Source organism: Equus asinus, chromosome 12 (assembly GCF_041296235.1).
Source record: "Equus asinus isolate D_3611 breed Donkey chromosome 12, EquAss-T2T_v2, whole genome shotgun sequence".
Classification (NCBI taxonomy): domain Eukaryota; kingdom Metazoa; phylum Chordata; class Mammalia; order Perissodactyla; family Equidae; genus Equus; species Equus asinus.
This window is the reverse complement of record NC_091801.1, coordinates 44959079-44979615: the sequence shown is the minus strand read 5'-3', so window position 1 is coordinate 44979615 and position 20537 is coordinate 44959079. Positions and strand designations below refer to the sequence as shown.

Here is a 20537-nt window from a genome sequence, read left to right as displayed (position 1 = left end):
GACAGAAAAAGGGCTGAAAAGGCCCAAGGGAGGAGGGGGAAGAAAGTAACAGGGAGGAGAGTAGAGAGACTGGGAACCCTGCACATAGAGAGCAGCGCAGGGGAGGAAACCATCTGAGGTCAAATAAAACCATAAAGAAAAGGGCAAGAAACGAAATAGAGATATTGGGCCGGGGAGCCACTCTTCTACAGTGTAGTGGGAAGAACACTGGGTTTGGGATCTGAGCCCTGGGCTCTGTCCCTGGCTGCACTATCCCTTGGCTGAGTGTCCTTGGAAAAGTCATTTATCTGCTCTCAGTCTCATTTTTTTAAGCAGTAAAAGTGAAAATAGTAAGGACAATCTCACAGAGCTGTTGGGATGATTAAAGGAGAGAATTCATGGTTGGTGGCTGAGCACCCAATAAATGCACAGGGAAACTATGTCCATGGCGTTCCAGGGTACAGAGCACTGTGGGAGAGAAGCAGCCCTCCACCCCTTCCAGCGTCCAGGCCCCAGGAATGAGCGAGGCAGTGGGCGGGGAAGATAGGCACGGGGAATCTGGGGACAGATAAAGGAAACTCGTGATGGGGTGAGGCTGGGCTGAAGAGAACCAGATTGGGGAAGAGCTGCAAAGGGAGGGGTCCACTGGAAGGGGTGGGGGGAGGCCCAGGAGGGAGAGGGTGGGAAGGCAGAGAGAGATGGGAGGGCAGTGTGAGAAGAAAGCAGGCTGGGGAAAGAGGGATTGGAATGCAGAAGGAACTTGGGGAAGGAGGAAGTCCTGAAGGCGGAGGAAAAGAAGAGACGGAAAATGGGGATGCAGAGGAGGCGGGAGCCAGGCCTCCAGAGGGAAGAGGACCCAGGGAGCCGACGAAGGAGAAATGAAGTGGCTGAAGCCAGCGTTAGAAGAGGTTGGGGACTTCGAGAGCAGAGCCTGGGGCCTGCAGGGGAGCGCAGCAGCTTTTAGCATCCATCTAGACTATAAAGACTCGTGGCCTTTGCCTGACCTCGAGGGTGGGGACCAGATGCCCTGTCTGTGGAGATCGCTACCCCACCGAAAGAAAGGGGCTGTGTAGAGCTGAGCTCTGCGAATGGCAAGCGGCGAAGCTTCTCTGGTGCTGGGCAGGCCCCTGAGGGGAGCAAACGGCTGGCCTGGCGGTTGGGGCCAGGGACAGAAGGTATCACCGCCCGGAGCCAGCGCGCTGTCGGCTGCAGAGGCGCCTACACCGAGTGATCTCTGGGGGGCGCCGCAGCTTCCCTCCTCCTGGGCCGCACGCTCCCAGGAAAGTGGAGGTGGCTGGACAAGACCAAGAGTCGGCGCGGCCCTGCGAAGGGACCGAGCTTCGGACAGCGCTAGAGGGATTCTGGCGCTGCGGATGACCCAGGCTTCCGGGCCGCCGGGCGGCCGTGGCAGCCCTTCCCGGCCAGCGCTGGGAGCCGGCTCTGCGCGCACCGCACGGCAACCCCGCGCGTGTCCCGCGGGGGCGCTGCGTCTCCCTGCCACACCGGCACACCGCGGCCCCTCTCCCCCACACCTCCTGCCCGCACCACCCGGCCTCTCGTCCCACCCTCCGCTTCCCTCCCTTCCCTCCCCTCCCATCCCCTCCCCTCCCGGCGAGGGGCGGGAGGGGGCGTGGCAGGGCCGGGGTTTGTGTGGCTGGGACCCGGCTCCTCGCACTCCGAGTCCGCCCGAGGAGCCGGGCCCCGGCCGCTGTCCAGCCGCTCTGTGCCCCTCGAGCCCTGTGCCGCCGCCTCTCGGGGAGACTGCCACTCACTCGCCATGGATACTCCCAGGGTCCTGCTCTCGGCCGTCTTCCTCATCAGTTTCCTGTGGGATTTGCCCGGTTTCCAACAGGCTTCCATCTCATCCTCGTCGTCCGCGGAGCTGGGCTCCGCCAAGGGAATACGAAGCCGCAGGGAAGGGAAGATGCCGCGGGCGCCGCAAGAGAGTGCCACTGCCCAGGCGCCCCTGGAGCGTCAGGAGCATCAGCCACAGCCGCAGGATGAGCCCCGGCGGAGGCGGCCGCCGAAGCAGCACCAGGCGCAGGAGTCGCCTGGCAGGGGCCCGCGCGTGGTGCCCCACGAGTACATGCTGTCAATCTACAGGACTTACTCCATCGCAGAGAAGCTGGGCATCAATGCCAGCTTTTTCCAGTCTTCCAAGTCGGCTAATACGATCACTAGCTTTGTAGACAGGGGACTAGGTAAGTGACAAAGAAGGCGCCTGACTCCTTTTCCCCCGGAGCTCCGCAGCCAGGGCGCTACTCTGGCACTGGCAGAAGGCTGCATTTGTGAATTCCCTTCCCGCTCTGGACACCACCCACTTTCTTTTCTTAAATTGTTTTTCTTCAAGCCAGAGTAAGTTTCTGAATGCGGCTGCAGATTTTATTCCAGTTTGCAATCCTCCCTTCCTCGCTTCCTTCTTTCCCTTCCTTCCTTTCTCTCTCCCTTCCTTCCTTCTTCCTCTTGTCTTTTGCAGAAAGCAGCGTGGTGGCCGCTCGTCTGGTGGCTGGTGGAGGAAGCATGGAGGACGGGAGGTGGCAGACAAATGACCGGGGCTAGAGAGGGATCGCGGCGGGGACTGAAGGAAGCCGTGCCACGGGGTCCCGGGTTGTGCGGCGTGCGCGGTCTAAGGCCTGAGCTACCTTAGCGGAGCGGGCGGGCCCTGGGGCATGAATGAGCGTTGGAAAGCCCGGAGCTCCGGTTCGCTCCGGGAAAAGCCGGTAGAAGCGAGTCCCACGGTCGGAGGATCGAGTCCGCGAGCAGCGTCTGGCAGTGCCCTGGCCCCGCCGCTGCGCGAGTTCTCGGCTCGTCCCCGCGCTGGGTGTGGGGATCGTCAGCCAGGCGGGAGCCCCGCGCCCTCGGGCGTTCTTGTTCCTACAGCGCGCTCTCGGCCGCTCCGAGGCCGAAACCAAGTCATTTCTGCTGAGGTAGCGGCAGCAACTGGTGTGGCGGGCGGGGGCAGGGGCAAGGCAGCTAAGTTTGCGGGTTTGTCGCTACTCAATCCACACGGGTGCGTGGGGGTGCTCATCCATCTTTCTCAGCCAGGCAGCGCTCCTCTCTGCGCTTCTACCGGGGGCCTCGTCTCTGGTCCCCTCTGTGGGTGTGGGTGCATGCGTGGGTGTCTGCGGAAACCCCTGCGCTCCCTCCTTGCCACCCACATTGGTCCGCAGCTTGGCGAGCGCCTTCGAGAGCCTCGCGCTCTCCCTGTTTCCAGAAATTGGGGAAGGATCCACAGGCGCCGGGAACTCAGCTCCTAAAGAAGGGAGACAATAACATGGAAGGAGACAGGAAAGGAAGGGAGAAAAAGGCGAGGAAGAGGACAGGGGAGGAAGAGGACAAGAAGAAAGGAAAGAGGACATAAAAGAGATTTAGGCAGCTATCCACTCTGCCATCCTGCCCAGACCTAGCTCCGCGGCTTTGACGCGTTCCAGGTCTCCCACTTCCAGGTCAGTGAAAATTGGGTGGCCCAAGAACCCGCGAGCTCTGGGGTTTGGGTTGAGAGGGCTGCTCCGCCCTGGCTGCCTTGGGCACTTGCATGTCCTCGAAGCTCTTCAGAGCAGGCTAACGGCTCTGAGCCCCGGGCTCTTCCCAGGCTCCAGCCCCCATCCTCCTCTCTTGCAGCCGCCTTTCTTGCGGACAAGGGTCCTGCCCACGCTAGGTTCGCCGCTGCAGCCAGAGGTCAGCGAGGTCCATGAGCTGCTGAAAGGTCCGGGCGGAAAATTAACGGCGGGTATTTTATGGTGATTTTAGGACTACTAAAGTACCTTAGCAAATACACGTGGCTTCTCCGTAGCGCAGCAACTGGGTCCCTGGCCTCTGCGCTGCCAGCGCAGCTCGGGAGCGCAGCCAACTTCTGCCCCTCCACCCCCGGCTCAGTCTCCGTTGTCTCCTTCCCTCCAAATCTGCTTATCGTCCGCCTTCTCTACTGCCCTAGTCGAAGGAGAGAGAGACTAAGAAAGATCAGAGAAAATTCCCCAAGAGGTCTTTCCCCAAGGGAAGAAATCCCGGAGGCCCAGGCTGGCGGGCAGTTGGGCGCGCATTTTCTTCCCCCCCCCCCCGAAGGGAAGTGGCAAGAATTTCTGCCCCTCCCCCAAGCAGGCACCCCTAATTCGTTCGCTGCGCACTGTGAGTCTGGCACGGGACCAAGAGACCCTGCAGGCTGTTCGGATGTGTCTATCGAAGCCTGCAGCGTTCAGGCAAGTGTGAAGGGTCTCTGGGGGCTTCAGGTCCAGCTCAGACGCAGCCTCGCTTCACCCTTGCTCGCGCTGAAGCTTCTCCTCGGGCACCGAGCTGGGCGCCCCCGGAGGCAGGGAAAGGACTGGCTGAGAGCCCAGGCTAGGGGGGCCTCTGTTCCCGAGCCAAGGTCTCCAGGCTAGCCAGACCAAGATCCAGACGTCCGGCTTCATCTCCTGAAAGCCGTGGAGCTGCGCGCAGACCCCGATCTGAGGAGATGCGGCTTGACCACCTGGACCCTAACTTCTAAGGCGCGGTCTCCTCCACGCCCTCAGGTTCGCAGAAAAAGCGAAAAAAGGCAGTTAGTTGACTGGAAAGGTGGTGTGGCTGATCCCACACCGCGCGGGGGCGAAGGAGTGCGGAGCAGCGGGCTGGAGGGGGCGCGCAGAGGAGGGGGTTACGTTGCGGGCTACAGCCCCAGCTTGATAAAGGGAAAGCCTCACTTTCCCTCTCACTGATTTTGATTTGATGTGTCACCGGCGGTGACCTCAGGCTGGACCTTCCGGGGCTTGCTTAGCATCGGGCCCCTGATTGGAGTGTTTCAACTCAGCGATCTAATTGAGGGTTCATGTCATAACACATCAAACGGTGTCTAGTCTCCCGTGATGGAAGGGACCCGCCAGCCGCGCATCCCCGGCTCCTGGCGAGGACTTCCTCCCCTCTCACGTGGGGACTCTTAACCGCGCCAAACCCTCTAACATCCCCTCCCCCAACCCGTGGATGGCCTGGCCAGGAGGAAAGAGCAGCGAGCCAGCTTAGAGCTGGGCCAGCCCCACTAACTTGGCGCCTTGCCTCGGGGATGTTTAAATCGCCTTCGAGTGTGGCAGGCTTGGCTTTGAGGAGCGGGGGTCCCTCAGGGGGAGGAGTAAAGAAAGTGGAAGGAATCCTGAAGTCGGCTCACAAGGCATGAACTACTTATGCACAGTATTTGTAAAAAACCTTCCTCACCCGGAACTTCGAAACCCTAAAAGTTACACCTGAAGCTTGCGATTAAGAGTGGGAGAACAGGGATAAATTCCGTCCCAAGTGAATGAAGAATGCTTTAGGCCCATAAAGAGGGTACGTTCTGCACTACCTCACCTCCTGTCACCTTCTCCCACATCTCCTGAGGACACCTTATTGCGAGTTGGTTTTTTTGTGTATGTGTCCTTCCTTTCAGCTTGCTCTCCAAACACCTAGAGGTAATAATAATAACCGAGATATGTTGAGCATTTACTGTGTACCCAGTTCTGTGCTAAAATCTGTTACATGAATCATTTCATTTAATTCTAACAACAACCTCCAGGGAAAGTGCTATTATCACTGTTTTGCAGGTGAATTAAGGAAGACAGGTTAAGCAAATTGCTCAAGGTCACAGAGCTAGTGAGAAGTGTAGCTCATATCTTGTTCTAGACCCTGAATGCTTACCTATGGCACTATATGCATAGGGTAAGGGGTGAGGAAGTTTCTAAAGGATGGTGGCAAGAAGCAAAAGTAAAAAAAAAAAAAAAAAAAAAGGCCGATTTCCCACCTAGCCAAATATTCTTCTGTAATGTCTTGAGACCCAGTTAGGAGCTGGAGTGGAGCCTTGGATGTGAGGGCCTGATTCTGTGCTGTGCCTTGCTTCCTCTTTGTAATCCTTGTAAAAGGCACAAGTCACGTTATCCCTGATCTTTTAAAATGCTTTCATATTGTGCTTTAAAAATGATTTTGGATCCATAAAGTGAGAAACTGTGTGCATGTGTGTCTTGGCGCAGTCTGAAGATCAGAATGGACCAGATTGGATATAGAGAAATTACAGTTAGCACAGGATGTAACTCATTAAAAGACCACTAGTCCTGGAGTCCTAGACCCCCAACTCTGGGGCCTGGGAAAGGCAGACAATTAGAACTTCTATGCATTCAACAAGCTGAGAGATAGCGGGGGATGGAGAGAGAAAGAAGCAAAACTCGGACTTTTAATTTGTGTAGTAAGAAATACCAGAAAATTCCAACAAGGGGGAAAATCCTCTCAAGGATGAGGAAACCAAAATGAGCCTAAGAACACTGCTGTGAGTTAGGTTTCCAGATGATTTTGAAATAAGAATACTCTTAAAATATTTTTTTTGGTGGTTGTTGTTGTCACAATAGGGCTCTCAGAAAGGAGGTGGTAGGGAACTGATAAAAACCAAAACGAGATCGGAACATCCTTGAGGAACTTGACACCCTAGAAATGAATCTCGGGAGGGTTTGCAGCCCATTGCTTGTTGGCTTCTTAGTTTCCCTTCTGGGTCGCGATGATCAGGGGGAAGGGCAGGGCGATTGTGGGGAAAGCCTTGCTGCGGGAAGGGCGTTCTAAGAGCTGCACAGTTCCCTCGCGACTAAAGTTCCTCTGGTGCCGCATGTTTATGCAAAACAGCGAGTTTCTGGGTGGACCTGGGCCGCAGAGTTGTGTAGTCAACGCAGCAGCGCTTTTGCCCGGACCCTGTTGTCGTTGGCAAGCGGAAAATGAAATATAAGCAGGGAAGTATTTTAATGGGGACGGAGGGAATTCACAACTGTTAATTATTTGGTGACCTTGTATTCGATTTGTTTCAGTCCCTTATAAAAACACTAATGCAGACCAGACGGCCAAGTGAGGAAGCCGGCAGAAGGTTCCAATCTAGGCTTTATTTCCCCGGAAAGAGGGAACAGCCTTGGAAAAGGACTGCTGAGCGTGCAAGTGTGTGCGTGTGAGGGCGCGGCCGCCTGAGCGCCAGCGCAGGGTTTGCGTCGCCATCGAGGTTCAGGGTCTTCCTCCCGCACGGTGAACTGGAAGGTCCTGGAAAAAGCCCGGCGGGAAGGGAAGGAAGCTTTAAACTAGAATTTTGTTCTGCTCTTCTGGTTGGAATGAGCAAAACATTTTTAAGGCCATAAAACCAATCCCTTAGCCCTTGGCTTATTGTTAAATAACAGTTACTGCCACCCCCATCCCTAAGGCCTTAACGGGCTGCCTTACAAGACCCTTACAAGGGTCATTTAGCTAGAAGCTAAGAACATCTAAAGTCTTCTGCATCGACAGTGCAGGTTGCGCCGGAACGGCGGGTGCGCTTCCTCGGCCGGGGAGGCTAATCTGAGAAGGAACTGCGCGTTTTCCCTCGGGCGGTGGGCTCTGGGGCTTTGGGAGTTTGCGTGGTAGACTTGCTGGTGGGGGAAGGGGATCGAAAAACGTGCTCAAACATCCCTGTAGTTTCTGCACATTAAAAAATAAAATTACCTAAGCCACAGCCCGCGACAGGCCTTGTGAATCCCTTCTCCCGCAAAGTGAATCAGGACATGACAGCTCCCCTCCCCGACCAGAGAGGACGCCTGTCGCTTGAACCTTCGGGAAACGCAGGGTGTTGCGCCCATGGAGGCCCTAGCGCCATGCGTTTTCCCCAGCTGGAGTTCTCGGGCTTCCAGCTGCGCACCTCCTTGAAATTGGTGACGTCTTCCTGGGGAGGCTTGGGGAAAGGGAGAAGGGAACGGGACGGAGAGGTGTGGGAAAGATAGTATGACAGAAACAGGGTAGAACGAAAACCTTTGTTTCCTGCCAGGACTGCTGCGTTCATCAAATGAGCCAGAGCAAATCAACAATAATCCCTGGGGGCTTTTAAGTAAAGTAAAGGGTATTAGTTCGATAACCCCGCTCAAGAGATGCTTTCTGGACCGGATCCGTCCAAGTCCGAGCAGAGGCCGCGAGGTGAGGAAAGCGGGAATGAGAATCCACCACGCCATTTCGTTGCTTGGCATCTACCGCCTTTCTCCCCCACCTTAAAGCCATAGCTGTTTATTTTTAAGCTCAATGTCGGTTAAATGTTGTCCCCGTTCACAGGAATCAAACAGGTCCTCTTTGGTGTAATGGGTTCCAGGGCTGCCGTCCTCTGTCTTCCAGGACAGTCCGTTAGCGTTGCTGGGGGCCGAGGGTTGGGTCCACTTGGGGTGAGGGGCTGCTGGCGCTTGGAAGGGGCTGGCTGCGGGCGGCGCTGGCCAACGTTCCCGGAGATGCGCGCGCTGCGCAGCGAAGGGCCCGGGCGCCTGGGGGCGGGGCACTGTTCAGGGAACCCCGCAGGCGGCGTAGCGGAGGGGGGACCGGCGGGCTTCTGGCCCAGGCTGGTGCAAAGTTAGCATGAGGAGCCCAGCAGAAAACAGAAGTCATGGCAGCGCGGAGGCTTGGCTTTGGGGTCGGGAGGGGTTTACACACACACACCTCCAATCCCTAAATAACGCAGGAACCAAAGAGATTCTGTGCGCCTGCTTTCCAAGTCTGACTTTTAAGCAAATTGGTCCAGCCTCCACTCCACTTCCCAGCCAACTGCCGCTTCGACTCCCTAGGGGAAGGGAAATGGAATAATGCTAGACGATGGCCCACGGGTGCCACTATGAATCTCACTTTGCTGACGTTATTTCGGGAGTCAGCCCAGGGTGAAAGCAGCCGAGAGGAGTTGCGGCAATCCATTCTTCAGAAGCTGCGCCCGGTCCAGGTCCAGCACTTTAGAGAACACATCACTGAGTTTTCTCCTAAGCAGGTCGCCTGGGCGCTGAGGGTCCAACATCCTGCCCACCACAACACACCAATTTGAACCACCCACCCCCACCCCCCGCAATCTCAGAAGTGGTCCGGAAGGGGAAACCAAATAAAGTGGGAACCTTTTCTTCTACGTTTAATCTCGAAGATCTCAAGTCAAACGGTCCCATCATGTTCCAGTCCAGAGGACGGTTTCAAAGCTGCGAATCTCCCCCTCCTCCCCCCTGGCCAGGGCCTGTGTCACTCCCCTGGGTTCACGGGTGACCCTACTGGAGGACGGTACAGGGAGGGCAGCCTCCAGAAGAGCAGCTTGGTCCAGGCCCTGCACCAGCGGCCCCAGGGGAAGGGCAGTGACCTGCGTAGGATGATGGCGCGGAGGACGTCTAGGCACAGCGGGAAGATGGGCAGAGAGGGTTCAGTGTGTGGGGATGGTACCAAACTTCCCTTTGGATTTCATCTGCAGTGATGTCAAATTAAGATTTGATTTGCTGTGGTCGGGAGCCCCGGGTGGGACCGCAATTCAAGGAAATGGCCAGGTGAACCGTCCCTGATCTCAGTTTTGGATCTCTGGCTCTTGGGCCACTCTTGAGAACGAACGGCCGGCCAGGAGAGTTTGCACCGACTTAGTTCATGGAAAATACTCTATAAATGAATCCATTTCATTCTGGAGAGACAAGAGACAGAAGGAGTCTCCTTGAAGCGCCTTCAGACTCTTGCTGGGGTTGACCAATACCTAGTGCCCAGTGTTCAGGGACAAGGGCTGGCCCACGTCTCCCGCCAGAAACTGGGGTGACTGCCACTGAAGGCTATGCTGAGGTTCCGAGGGTGGGCAGAATTAGGTTTTCAGTCAGGTGGAAGTCGGGGCTCCCCTTCCCTGCCCCTCACAACCTCACTCGTTTGCCTCATGCTGAGCCAGAGCTTGCTGTGCTAAGGATGAGAATTCTCCTCTAGATCCAGGCAGGCCACCAGACCCGCTTAATCCCGTGAAGTTCATAAGGCCCAGGCCTGTCGGATAGAGGAGGACACAGGTTCATGGGTTGGGAGAAAGGGTGGAAAAAGCCTCTCTGAGACTCCATGGAGAACTGGCCTTGGGCCTCTCTGGTCTTTGAGAGAAGGAAAGGAGCTGAGAAATGCAGGGCAAGCTATTGGAAAAAACCCTGGGGAAGCCAAGAGACCCAGAGTGAAGCTGGGTGGGTGAGTGCGTGACAAGGAGGCATGAACACTGACCGACTGCTGGGACTTTTGCTGGGGACTAGAGACCCTGGCCAGGCCTCACGCGGCAGCCCAAGGGGTCATTCACTGCTACAACGCCTCTCCCCTCCAAGGTGTGCCTGGTCCTTTGCTGGGTGGAGAAGATTGGGGACGTGGCCCCCATCCTGACCCTAAATTGGCTCAGTGGCCAGATCGTGCCCCCAAAAAGGCGGCAAAGGGGGATATAGGAGTGGGTAAGGAGATCAACCCCCAGGCCTCTCAGGGCTGCTTCTGTTCAGCCCGGGAGTCAGATGGGTTGGCACATGGGCTGACACTGGGCCTGACCCCTCAGAGGAGGGAACAGGCAAGGAGGGCCCTGTCCATGATGAGGTTTAGGTCAGAGGTGGATTGTTCACCTGGCATTGTGAGAGGGACTGGAGTGTGCATTTGGCATGGCAGGACTGAGAAGGATCAGGTCCTGGTTGGGTGGGGGGTGGGGTAGGGGGCTCAAGGCCGAAGCCCCTATGGGCCTTTGCACTTGGCTAGACTTCAGATGGACAGGAACTGGACGCCTCTGCTTCTCTCTTCACCCACTCTGCTGATCACCTTTCTTCCACTTACTTCTGGAAATCTTGTTGAGAACACTGGACTGTGAGAGAAGGCCAAGGGGAGGACAGGTGCATCTTCCCCCTACCTGGATGTAGGTAGTTACAGTAATACTGGCCGTATTCATTGGGTGCTTCAGTGTGTCCTGCACTGTCCTGGGTGCTTTGACTCTGACCATTACAATGACCTTGCAAATTAGGGGTAATTTTCCTATTTTACGGAAGAGGCATATGAAGCTGGGAGAGATTATGTGACCCAGTCCACCCAAGGTGACCCAGCCACCAAGTCACTGGTCAGGATTCAAATCTATGTGTTTTAGACTCTAATTCCCATTCCACATTGTCAGTAGTCATCAACATCTGCATGTGTCTTCTGACTTCATTCCCACTCTTTCTCTCATTTGTCATCCCTCTCTCAGTGACTGTGAGCTGGCATTATTATCTCATTTTGTAGATGAGAAAATTAAGTTTCCTTGTAAGTTCTCTTTCAAAAGTCTAATTATTGGCATCCCTTCAGTTCTGCTGATTCGAAAGTGAATGACTCTTGGAGGCCAGGGATTATTGCCCTTTTTCCAGGCATGGGCAGCATGAAAGAGCTGGAGACTTCGGGTTTCTACAAGACACAGAGGTCAAGGGCTGGGAAGCCTAGGGTAGTGGCACAGATACTGGAGGCAGACTGCTATGTTTACCTCTTACTACCTTGGGCAAGTCACTCTCAAGCTCTGTGTTTTAGTTTTCTCATCCATAACATGAGCATAATAGTGATTTCCCCCCCATACATGGTTTTGAGGTGTAAATGAGTTATTATCAGAATTTAGATCATGCCCAACACACAGTAAGTGCTATACCAATGTTAGCTGTGGTTATGCTGGGTGATCAAGCAAGAGTACCCTGGAGAGGGTGAACTGTGTGGACTGCCTCCTGAATCCGCACCTCAGTGAGGATGCTTAGCAAGGTCAGCAGTTTCCAAGGCTCAGATCTCATCAGAGGCTAGACTCAGGACAAGAGTACAGGGGATGCCAGGGAGGTCCCAGTAGAGGGTAATCCCTGGAGCACAAATTACTCAGAGGCCTTCACATCCCATGGGAGAGGGCTGGTGTCTCATTTTAACTCACCCAGTACACTTGTGGACTTTGGCACCTCAGGACATTGCTGAAGCTAAGGGACCTAGGAAAGAAGAGACTCCAAACCCAGCCATGAATTCCCTGCTTGGAGGTCTTCTTCATTCTGGTAAAGATAAAAAGGGAAATCCTAGGGGAAGGCAGCTCACCTGGTGTTGATGGCATTGGTGAGGAATGTGTGTGCAGTGTCCTCCCTCTTGCTCCACCAACGAATCAGAACCCTGGAAGGGCGTGGCTGCAGGTCTGAGGGCCTCACTTGGAATTAAGACCATCAGAGCCTTGTCCCTTAGTAATTGCAAGACTGTGGGCAAGTGAAGACACTTCGTAGAGCCCCAGTTTCCTCATCTATAAATGAGCATGAGAGCCGGGCAGGCCTGGGATGCTTGCGGTGAGGATTCAGGGACAGACCCATCAGAGCCCTGAGCAGTGCCTGGCACAAAGGCTGCCCCATAAGTGTTCAGTGCTGCTGTTGGCTCGAAAATGAGGGGTGGAGGAAAGGCTTAGGGGCAAAGACATCTGGAGTTTGCTTTGTAAAGAAAGGCGATTGTCCCCGTCCCTCTCATCCCCATCTAGGGGAGTGGGAAAGCCCTGTCATCTCGGCTTTCTGAGCCACTGCCTAGTGCTGGGGTCTGTGCCTTCAGAGGACAAGCGGCCAAAGGCGTGGCGCGGCGGCGAGTGCAGGCGGGACGGGGAGATGGCAGGGGGGCGGCCAGAAGCCTGGTCAGTGGCCGTCCAGGGTCCCCTCGAATCCGGTGGATGGGAGTGGGATGCTCTGAGGAGCGCTGGGGAGCCCACAGTCTGCGGCACGAAGAGCCCTGGGGGTCGGGAGAGCTGGAGCCGCCGGGGCACCCTCGGGGCCGGTGAGTGACAGAAAATCCAACCAGGATTTCCAACAGGGACCTCAAGCTGCATACATATCTCAGATGTGTCTTGGAAAAGATGCACTGTGGGCCCTTCCTGCCCCAAACCAAAACAAGTTGCGGGATTTCGGAAACCCTGTACAGTATGGTCCCAGGAGCAGCCAGCAGCCAAGGAGCGCAGATGGGCGGGCGAGGCGCGTTACCGGCCGCTGCGCGTCCCAAATTTAGGCAGCCGTGCTGGGGCTCAGGTTCCCGGTGTCCCGTCTTTGGCACCGTGGGCATCCTTTCCTAGCCAATCTGGTGTTTGCTTCTTAGCTTCCTCCAGCCACGTGCTGTGACCCTGCACAGATGACTACTTTTCTGAGCCAGTTTCCTCATTTAAAATGGGCGCTATAGTCCCTACTTTGCAAGAGGTTAGTTCTTTTTCTCGTTCCCTTATGTGCTTTCTTTTTTATTTTTTGTCATTTCCACAGCAGAAGTGCACGTTTGAGGTGCCCTCAGCCTTTTCCCAACTTGTTCTTAACTCAAAAAAGGCTGACCTACTTATGAAGAATTCTCTTCAGACATGCGGGTGGTTTGCTCCTTCTCCTTGCCTCCGCCTCTCCTTCCTCCACCCACCCGCCAGGGAAAGTTGATAAGCACATATCTAGCAATTGTAACTTGAAATGACTATATGTTTAATACTCAACAAATACTGAGTTCACTAGGATGTGAGCTAAGTTGTAACAAACCAGGTTGATGCAAATTAAAAGCAAAATAAAAAGCTCTCATGATGTTTTCCGGATCAATTTCAATTTAAAAGTCTAAAGCTAGGATTCACTTCCAGGATGTAAGAAAGTGCCACAAATAGATTTTGAAATGAAAAGTGCATGTTTGTAGACAGGGCATGGGAGAGAGGGTCATTTGATGATATCAGCCCTCATTTATACAGGACTTAATGGGACAGGAGGCTTGTAGAAGTAAGTATGAAGGGCCAGCTTCCTGACCACAGGTGGCCATGGCAGCAGAGCCAGGCCTTGTGATGCCAGGTCAGCAGACAAAGTGTCTGCAGGGTCTCAGCGGCTGGTGGCTTGTGCACTCCCGAGGTCGAATGCCTCCTCTGGGCTATTTCTGTGATGCATGGCTCCAGAGCAGGTCCAGACAGGTGGGGAATGTGGTCCTGTAGGGGAGGTGCACAGAGCGGCCACCTTCTCGGACCCTCTGTTTAGGGGTTAGAAGTTCTGGAGACCCAGTGAGAGTGCATGTGGCGGAAAGATTTAAAAAAATGTGGGGATGGCTGTGAGGGGTAGGAAGGGACTGGGAGGGACAGTCACCTTAGACCCTGCCCTGGTCCCTGAGCTTTGGAGGGCCTTGTTTTGTCCTGCCTCCAGGATGCTCTCCCCACATGATGGGGAATCTGAAGAGCCAAAGGGGCACACTCCTCTAGATTAGTGGTTCTTAAAGTGGGATCCTCCACTAGCAGAATTGGCATCACCTGGGAACTAATTAGAAATGCAAATTCTGGGCCCCACCACGAACTTCTGGGCCCAAGAGAATTTGCATTTCTAACAAGTTCCTGTGTGATGCTAATAATGTCAATTTAGGGATTGTTCTAGGTTTAGTGGCTTTGAGAGTTACTACTCCATTGTACTGGAGCCACAGAGTTCTTGCCAAAATAGCCCTCAGTCCACCTCCAGGGCCTGGGCAGCTTCTTCATTGGGTCTGTCCTCCTAAGAGTAGATCACACCACTGATGTGTGCACCTGTAGGCCTAGGGAGCTTGGACCTGGGGGCGAGAGTGTCCACACGCAGGGGAGTGAGGCCCTCCAATTGTGGGATGGAGCTGGTATGCGGAGAGAAGGGAGTTAGGATATGGGCTGATGCTCCCGTTTGCACTCTTCTCTGAGCCCTGGAAAGAGTGAGAGTGGGCTGATCTTGCTGGAAAGATCATCAGAAATCCCAAGACTGCAGAATCAGTAGAGCCCGCTTTCTACAGATGCTTTCTTCTGTTTTGACCACTCTTGAGGACTGGAGAAATATGACTCAGACTATTTATTAGCCCACACTTAAAAAAAAGAAGGAAAACAAAAGCAGGCTGATCTCTCCATGTTGCATGAAAGAGAAATAAATCATTAGCCTTTACACCTGCCTAATGCTCTTCAGCCAATGACAAACTTCCTCAAGAGTTATGTAAGCAGACATGGAAATAACTTCCTAAGGGGGCACAGGTTTTAATCCTGGCAAGCCCTGCAAATACCGTTTGGACTACATCCCCCATACCTTATACCCTGGCCACTTCTGGTTGCTTTTAGACTCCAGTACCTGGATTATAATAGTGAGGCAACGGGGCTTAGGGGCTAACTGCTCCAATTCTGGAATTAAGTAGATCTGGGTTTGTATCTCAACTTCACCACTTACCAGCCACCAGACGTTGGTAATTAACTTAATTTATCCAAGCCTTGATTTTCCCATCTGAAATGGGAATAATATGAGTACCTACCTTACAGAACTGTTCTGTGCTTGTGGATGAATTAAAGATGAAAAATATGTCTGCCCTCACAACATTTCACTGGTGCAGCAAGTGCCTTAGGTTTGTCCCTCTCATCACATCCTTAGTTTGGGGAGAGAGAAATATGAGAGGCAGGAAAGTGAGGCCTAAGGCGAAAGGTCCAGAGATCTGGGTGGTGGCTGAGCATTGTCAGACACAGGTATCTTAAAAGGAGAAGAAAGTGTGCTGAATTCGCACTGATTTTAAAATGACCCTGGCTGGTTTGAAGGTCTTGGCTTCCATAAATCAACTGCCTCCAGCAGCTTTTCCCTTTTCACCTCTCTAACCCTCCCCACAGCTCCCTCTCAGGTTGGGACATGTGCAGCAGAGTGAGGCAGCCGGCTGGCGGTCAGCTCAGAATAGGGACTAGGTGTGGCTGAGGCTCCAGATCCAGTGCCCTGGGGCTACATCTGGACAGGCAGTGAGGGTTGGACTGGGACCCAGTGACACTTTTATTATTGAAATCGACCCAAACTTTACCAGCTTCTGGGGAAAGATGGGGGCTTTGGGGATTTTTGTATTTGCTGGGTTGTAAATATTTTATGAGAAGGCAGCCCAGGAAAATCTGGGTAGCTTTCCTCCTTGCACTCTGAAGTGGCATTGGCTTCACGCACAAATGTATCAAAAAAGAAGCCCAGTTTTGCCTTGGTCCCAAATAATTCGCCTTGGATTTTAAAAGCCTGTTATATGCTCCCATGAGCCCCAAATTTCTTTTTCTCACTTGTAACCAAAAATTTTGTCCTCATGATTAATTGCAAAGCAAGAAGATTTCAGACTGGGTAGGTGGAGGAGGGGAGAATATCACTGTGTGTGCGTGCGTGTGTGTCTATGGCTGAGGTTTAAAAAAGAAAGAAAAATCACACAACAGCTATTCATTCTGTCAGCTTTGTGTTGGGCCTAAAAGATTCAGCAAAACTGCCTAATGGGCAGCAACTTCCACCCAGACCAGTGGGTCTAAACTAGGGCTGCACCACCAAATCACCAAATCACCTTGGAGCTTAAAAAAAAAAAAAAAGCTAAGGAAAAGCCAACAAAACCCCAATACCCAGGCTCTGTCCTCAGATATTAATTCAATTGGCTGAAGTAAGCCCTGGTGCTGGTAATTTCTAAATTTTCTAGATGATTACAACAGACAACCAGATTGAGAATGACTGCTCTAGAAGTTTCTCACTTGTTGAGCTGCGTGTACTTTAGGCGCTGTGGTGAGCAAGATGGACGTGACATGGTCCCAGCTCCTCCGGGCCGGTGGAGGGGGGCGGGGTGTTCTTGGGAAAGACGGACCACTAAGGAGACAAATATGAACGAGATCATAGTAGATAGTGCTAAGTGCCGGGAAGATAATGAACCAGAGTCCTGCGATTGTGACCCAGGGAGGCTACTTCAGATCAGGGTGGTCGAGGATGGCTCTCGGAGGAGGGGACATTTGAAGGAGACGTGAATGATGAGAATGAGCCAGCCCGAAGGAGGTCTGGGGGAGGCGCGGCCCAGGCTGGCGACCACAAAGGGCACATTAGTGGTTACGCAGGATCCTGGGGGACAACCCAGGAGGCTTCGGCCGCGGCCGCCTCTGCAGCAGCCACCGACTTCCGCCCTGGGAGTCTGGGGCTGATGGGAGGAGGGGGCCCGCCCTGGTGGCCCCCTCCCCTCGCCGAGCACCGGCCGGGCGGGGAGCCGGGGTGGTCAGGCCCCGGGCTGGCCGAGCTGGCCTCCCGGCCTGCCTGCCCCGCTCCCCGCCCTTTCCCTCCTGGGGCGGCCGCAAGGCACCGGGCTGATCTCCCCCTTAAGTGAAACTGACTGTAATTATTTTTTATCTCGCAGACGATCTCTCGCACACTCCTCTCCGGAGACAGAAGTATTTGTTTGATGTGTCCACGCTCTCAGACAAAGAAGAGCTGGTGGGCGCGGAGCTGCGGCTCTTTCGCCAGGCGCCCGCAGTGCCCTGGGGGCCGCCGGCCGGGCCACTCCACGTGCAGCTCTTCCCCTGCCTGTCGCCCCTGCAGCTGGACGCGCGGACCCTGGACCCGCAGGGGGCGCCCCGGGCCGGCTGGGAAGTCTTCGACGTGTGGCAGGGCCTGCGCCACCAGCCCTGGAAGCAGCTGTGCTTGGAGCTGCGGGCCTCGTGGGGCGAGCTGGGCGCCGGGGAGGACGAAGCGCGCGCGCCGGGGCCCCAGCAGCCGCCGCCCCCGGACCTGCGGAGTCTGGGCTTCGGCCGGAGGGTGAGGCCTCCGCAGGAGCGCGCCCTGCTCGTCGTGTTCACCAGATCCCAGCGCAAGAACCTGTTCGCGGAGATGCGCGAGCAGCCGGGCTCCGCCGAGGTTGCGGGCCCGAGCGGGGGCGCCGAGGGTTCCTGGCCGCCGCCGTCGGGCAGCCCGGACGCCGGGCCTTGGCTGCCCTCGCCCGGCCGCCGGAGGCGGCGCACGGCCTTCGCTAGCCGCCACGGCAAGCGGCACGGCAAGAAGTCGAGGCTGCGCTGCAGCAAGAAGCCCCTGCACGTGAACTTCAAGGAGCTGGGCTGGGACGACTGGATTATCGCGCCCCTGGAGTATGAGGCCTACCACTGCGAAGGCGTGTGCGACTTCCCGCTGCGCTCGCACCTGGAGCCCACCAACCACGCCATCATCCAGACGCTGATGAACTCCATGGATCCCGGCTCCACCCCGCCCAGCTGCTGCGTGCCCACCAAATTGACTCCCATCAGCATCCTGTACATCGACGCCGGCAATAACGTGGTCTACAAGCAGTATGAGGACATGGTGGTGGAGTCCTGCGGCTGCAGGTAGCGGCGCCTTTCCTGCCGCCTTGGCCCGGGCCGCAGGGGAGGCCTGACTGCTGAGAGGCGGGGGAGGAGCTGGCCTTGGAGGAGGCGGAGGGTGGGGAAACAGCCTGGACTAGCAGCCAAGTGGGGGAGGAGGGAGCTCGGCCTTCCCAGAACCTTCCACCTGTCAGCCCAGAGGGAGATACGGATTTTCACACCTTGCCTGGCCACCTTTGAAAAACAAGCCAAGGAGGATTTCTTTAGTTTTTTTCTTTATTATTGTGGCTTTGGATTTCCTTGTGTATCTCACAGGTTTTGATAGAAGGTGGGAGGAGGGGAGACACATACCTGTTTCTCAACTGCTCTATGGATTAAAAAAATAATAGTTTAAGAAGGGAAACAGCGTGAGAGGAAGAATCACCCTTGACCACATCTTGGTTTGATTGTTTTCTACCTGTGCAAAGAAGGTGGGGTCTTTCTGGTCATGTCATAACCATGCCTTGTGACCTCCTGAGCAAAATGTGTTAAAATAGAGGAATTGGCACCAGGAATAGGAAAGCCAGGATGGGCCCTGCCTTTAGAAGAGTTTTGAGAGGTGGGTCCCAGCTGGCCTGCGCTAGCTTGTGTAGCTGGCTCTGCCCTGCCCTCTCTGAGTAGAGGAAACTGGCAACCTGCATCTCGCCAGGGTACTTGGGTTGTTACCTTTACTGTTGCTCTTTCTGGTGGGAGAAAGGGTGTTGGTATGGATGGAATGACAAGAATGAGTCCAAATGGAACCCCTTGAAGGATAATGAGAAACCACAAGGCCTGCCTCTGAGGGGGCTGACACTGAGGTGTGTTAGACCCTGCTGGAGGGAACCCACCAAAAAGCCTTCTTGCTGTCTGTTTCTAATTGATTTCTTTGAACAGAATTTGCCAAAGTTCAGACATCCCCTATTCAGGGAAAGGTGATTTCCCAGTTAAACAAAAAATGGGCAGGGGTGGAGAGCTATCTGAGGAAGGAAGAGGCGCAGTGGAGGGATAGGACCCCAGAAGCAGAAGGGTGGAGTCGGGAGGGGAGGTGGTGTGCCCCAGGAAAGATGGGCTGCAGGGGCAGGCCAGGAACAGGAGAGAGAAGGATGAAAGGGGACGCAAGTCCCTGTCTCCAAAGTTTCTTTAAAATCTATGTTCCCTCCCCTCTCTCTGACATTCCTGGAAGATTACCAGCCAGCAATAGCCCAGGGCTCCCCCAAAAGAATTGTTTCAGATTGTAATTACCAGTTAGGCAATGTTTTTAAAACTTAGTAATGAGGAACTGTGAAAAGAGCAAAGTGTTACATTGAGCTTGGGGTGGGCGCTGAGGAAGGCCAGTGAGGAAGGAGACAGGGATGGAATTCATCTTCCGGAAGGAAGCAGGAGAGAGCACAGCGCAACTTAAATACCCATTCCCAGACTGTCAAAAACATGAACTTTCCCCCAACCTGCACCAGTGTTATTTTCAAACATTGCCCGTAAGTAGGCCCTTTGAAGAGTTGGCTTCCTTCTCATCTTTGACCATGAAATGGTTTAAACAAGGGAACTTGCACCAACCATTAAAAAAAGTTTTTGTTTCTCCTAAGTGGTTTTGCTCTCTCCCATCTTAACCTGTTGGTTGTTTGGTTCGGAGAACTACAAACTGTCCAAAAAAGGGTGAGAAGGATAATAAATGCTAGTATAAAGTGCTAAGTAAGAACAAAGACTTGGCCAGGAGAAATAATTTAAAATGCACATTTGCTATGGATGCACTGTCGTTCTGTTAAGGCTGTATATATTTGTTTATTTAAGGTGACTGAAAGTGCAAAGAGGGAATGGACAGCATGCAATTCATCTTAATGTACAAAACGTTATATGCACTCAAATGTTATAATTTCTAATATTTTTAAAGTTTATATTCGAGTTGTACAAAGTTAAGCATTAATCAGATATTTCATTCTTTCATAATGTTATCATTTTCTTAAATATTATTACAAAAATTTAAGTCTGTCTAATGGAGAGTTTTTTTAAACTGTCTACCTCACTATAATACAAGTATTTTCAACACTAAAGTTACTAGAGGTCAATCGATATTCAAAACTTTTTTTACAGTACACTTTTCCTGGATGCTACTCAATCTAATACTGTATTATTAAACTCATTTTTCCCCTTAATAACTCAGCCTGGTTTATATGGATCTATTTAGAAAAATCATTTTCTGAAGGAATTATTGTCGGTGATATCTTGGTCCAGTATGGGACCAAATGTCTGAAAAGGCACTGATGTTTTGAAATCCATCGTTTAGAACATCACACTTTTTCATCATAACTCCTCCATAACTCTCTTTTCATGAACTGTTCATTCACCAGATTAGAGCCGAATCCTTGTCAACTATTAGAACAATGTTGATAAACCTGTAACTCATTCCAGCATCTCAAGAGCCCAAGTAGGAATTGGATTATTTCTTGGTTTCTTTAACGTTGAAAAAAAGCTGTAAGTTACCTAAGCCAACCGAGATGTTGGTAATTACTGTTTACATTTATGGCGGGCTGGAAGCAGAAGATATGACATGTTTTTCTGTTTCTTCACTTGCTGTAAATTAGGGAGCCATAGACAAGTGTAAGTCCCAGTGCTCACTGTATGTCAGGAACAATGTTGTACATGCATTGTCTCAGAAGCTCCACGAGGTACATATTATTATAATCCCCATTTTACAGATGAGGAAACTGAGGTGCAGAGAGTTTGAGTAACCTGCCAGTGGTTATCTAACCAG

The 20537-nt window shown here is 53.5% G+C and overlaps 1 protein-coding gene across 1 annotated transcript; it reads left to right on the top strand.

Annotated features, from left to right (window-relative positions):
* Positions 1–711: 711 nt before the first annotated feature.
* On the top strand, positions 712–19930 carry GDF6 (growth differentiation factor 6). Its single transcript, XM_014847754.3, has 2 exons — positions 712–2180; positions 16837–19930. Exons 1-2 carry the CDS (start codon positions 1757–1759, stop codon positions 17796–17798), a joined length of 1386 nt encoding a protein of 461 aa, XP_014703240.3. The 5' UTR covers positions 712–1756; the 3' UTR covers positions 17799–19930.
* Positions 19931–20537: the final 607 nt, after the last annotated feature.

What these genes read in the sequence shown, in the direction of transcription:
- GDF6 (XM_014847754.3), top strand. Translation starts at nt 1,757, where the DNA reads ATGGATACTCCCAGGGTCCTGCTCTCGGCCGTCTTCCTCATCAGTTTC. An exon ending in CTTTGTAGACAGGGGACTAG is followed by an intron (nt 2,181 to 16,836) that starts GTAAGTGACAAA and finishes TTTATCTCGCAG; the next exon opens with ACGATCTCTCGCACACTCCT.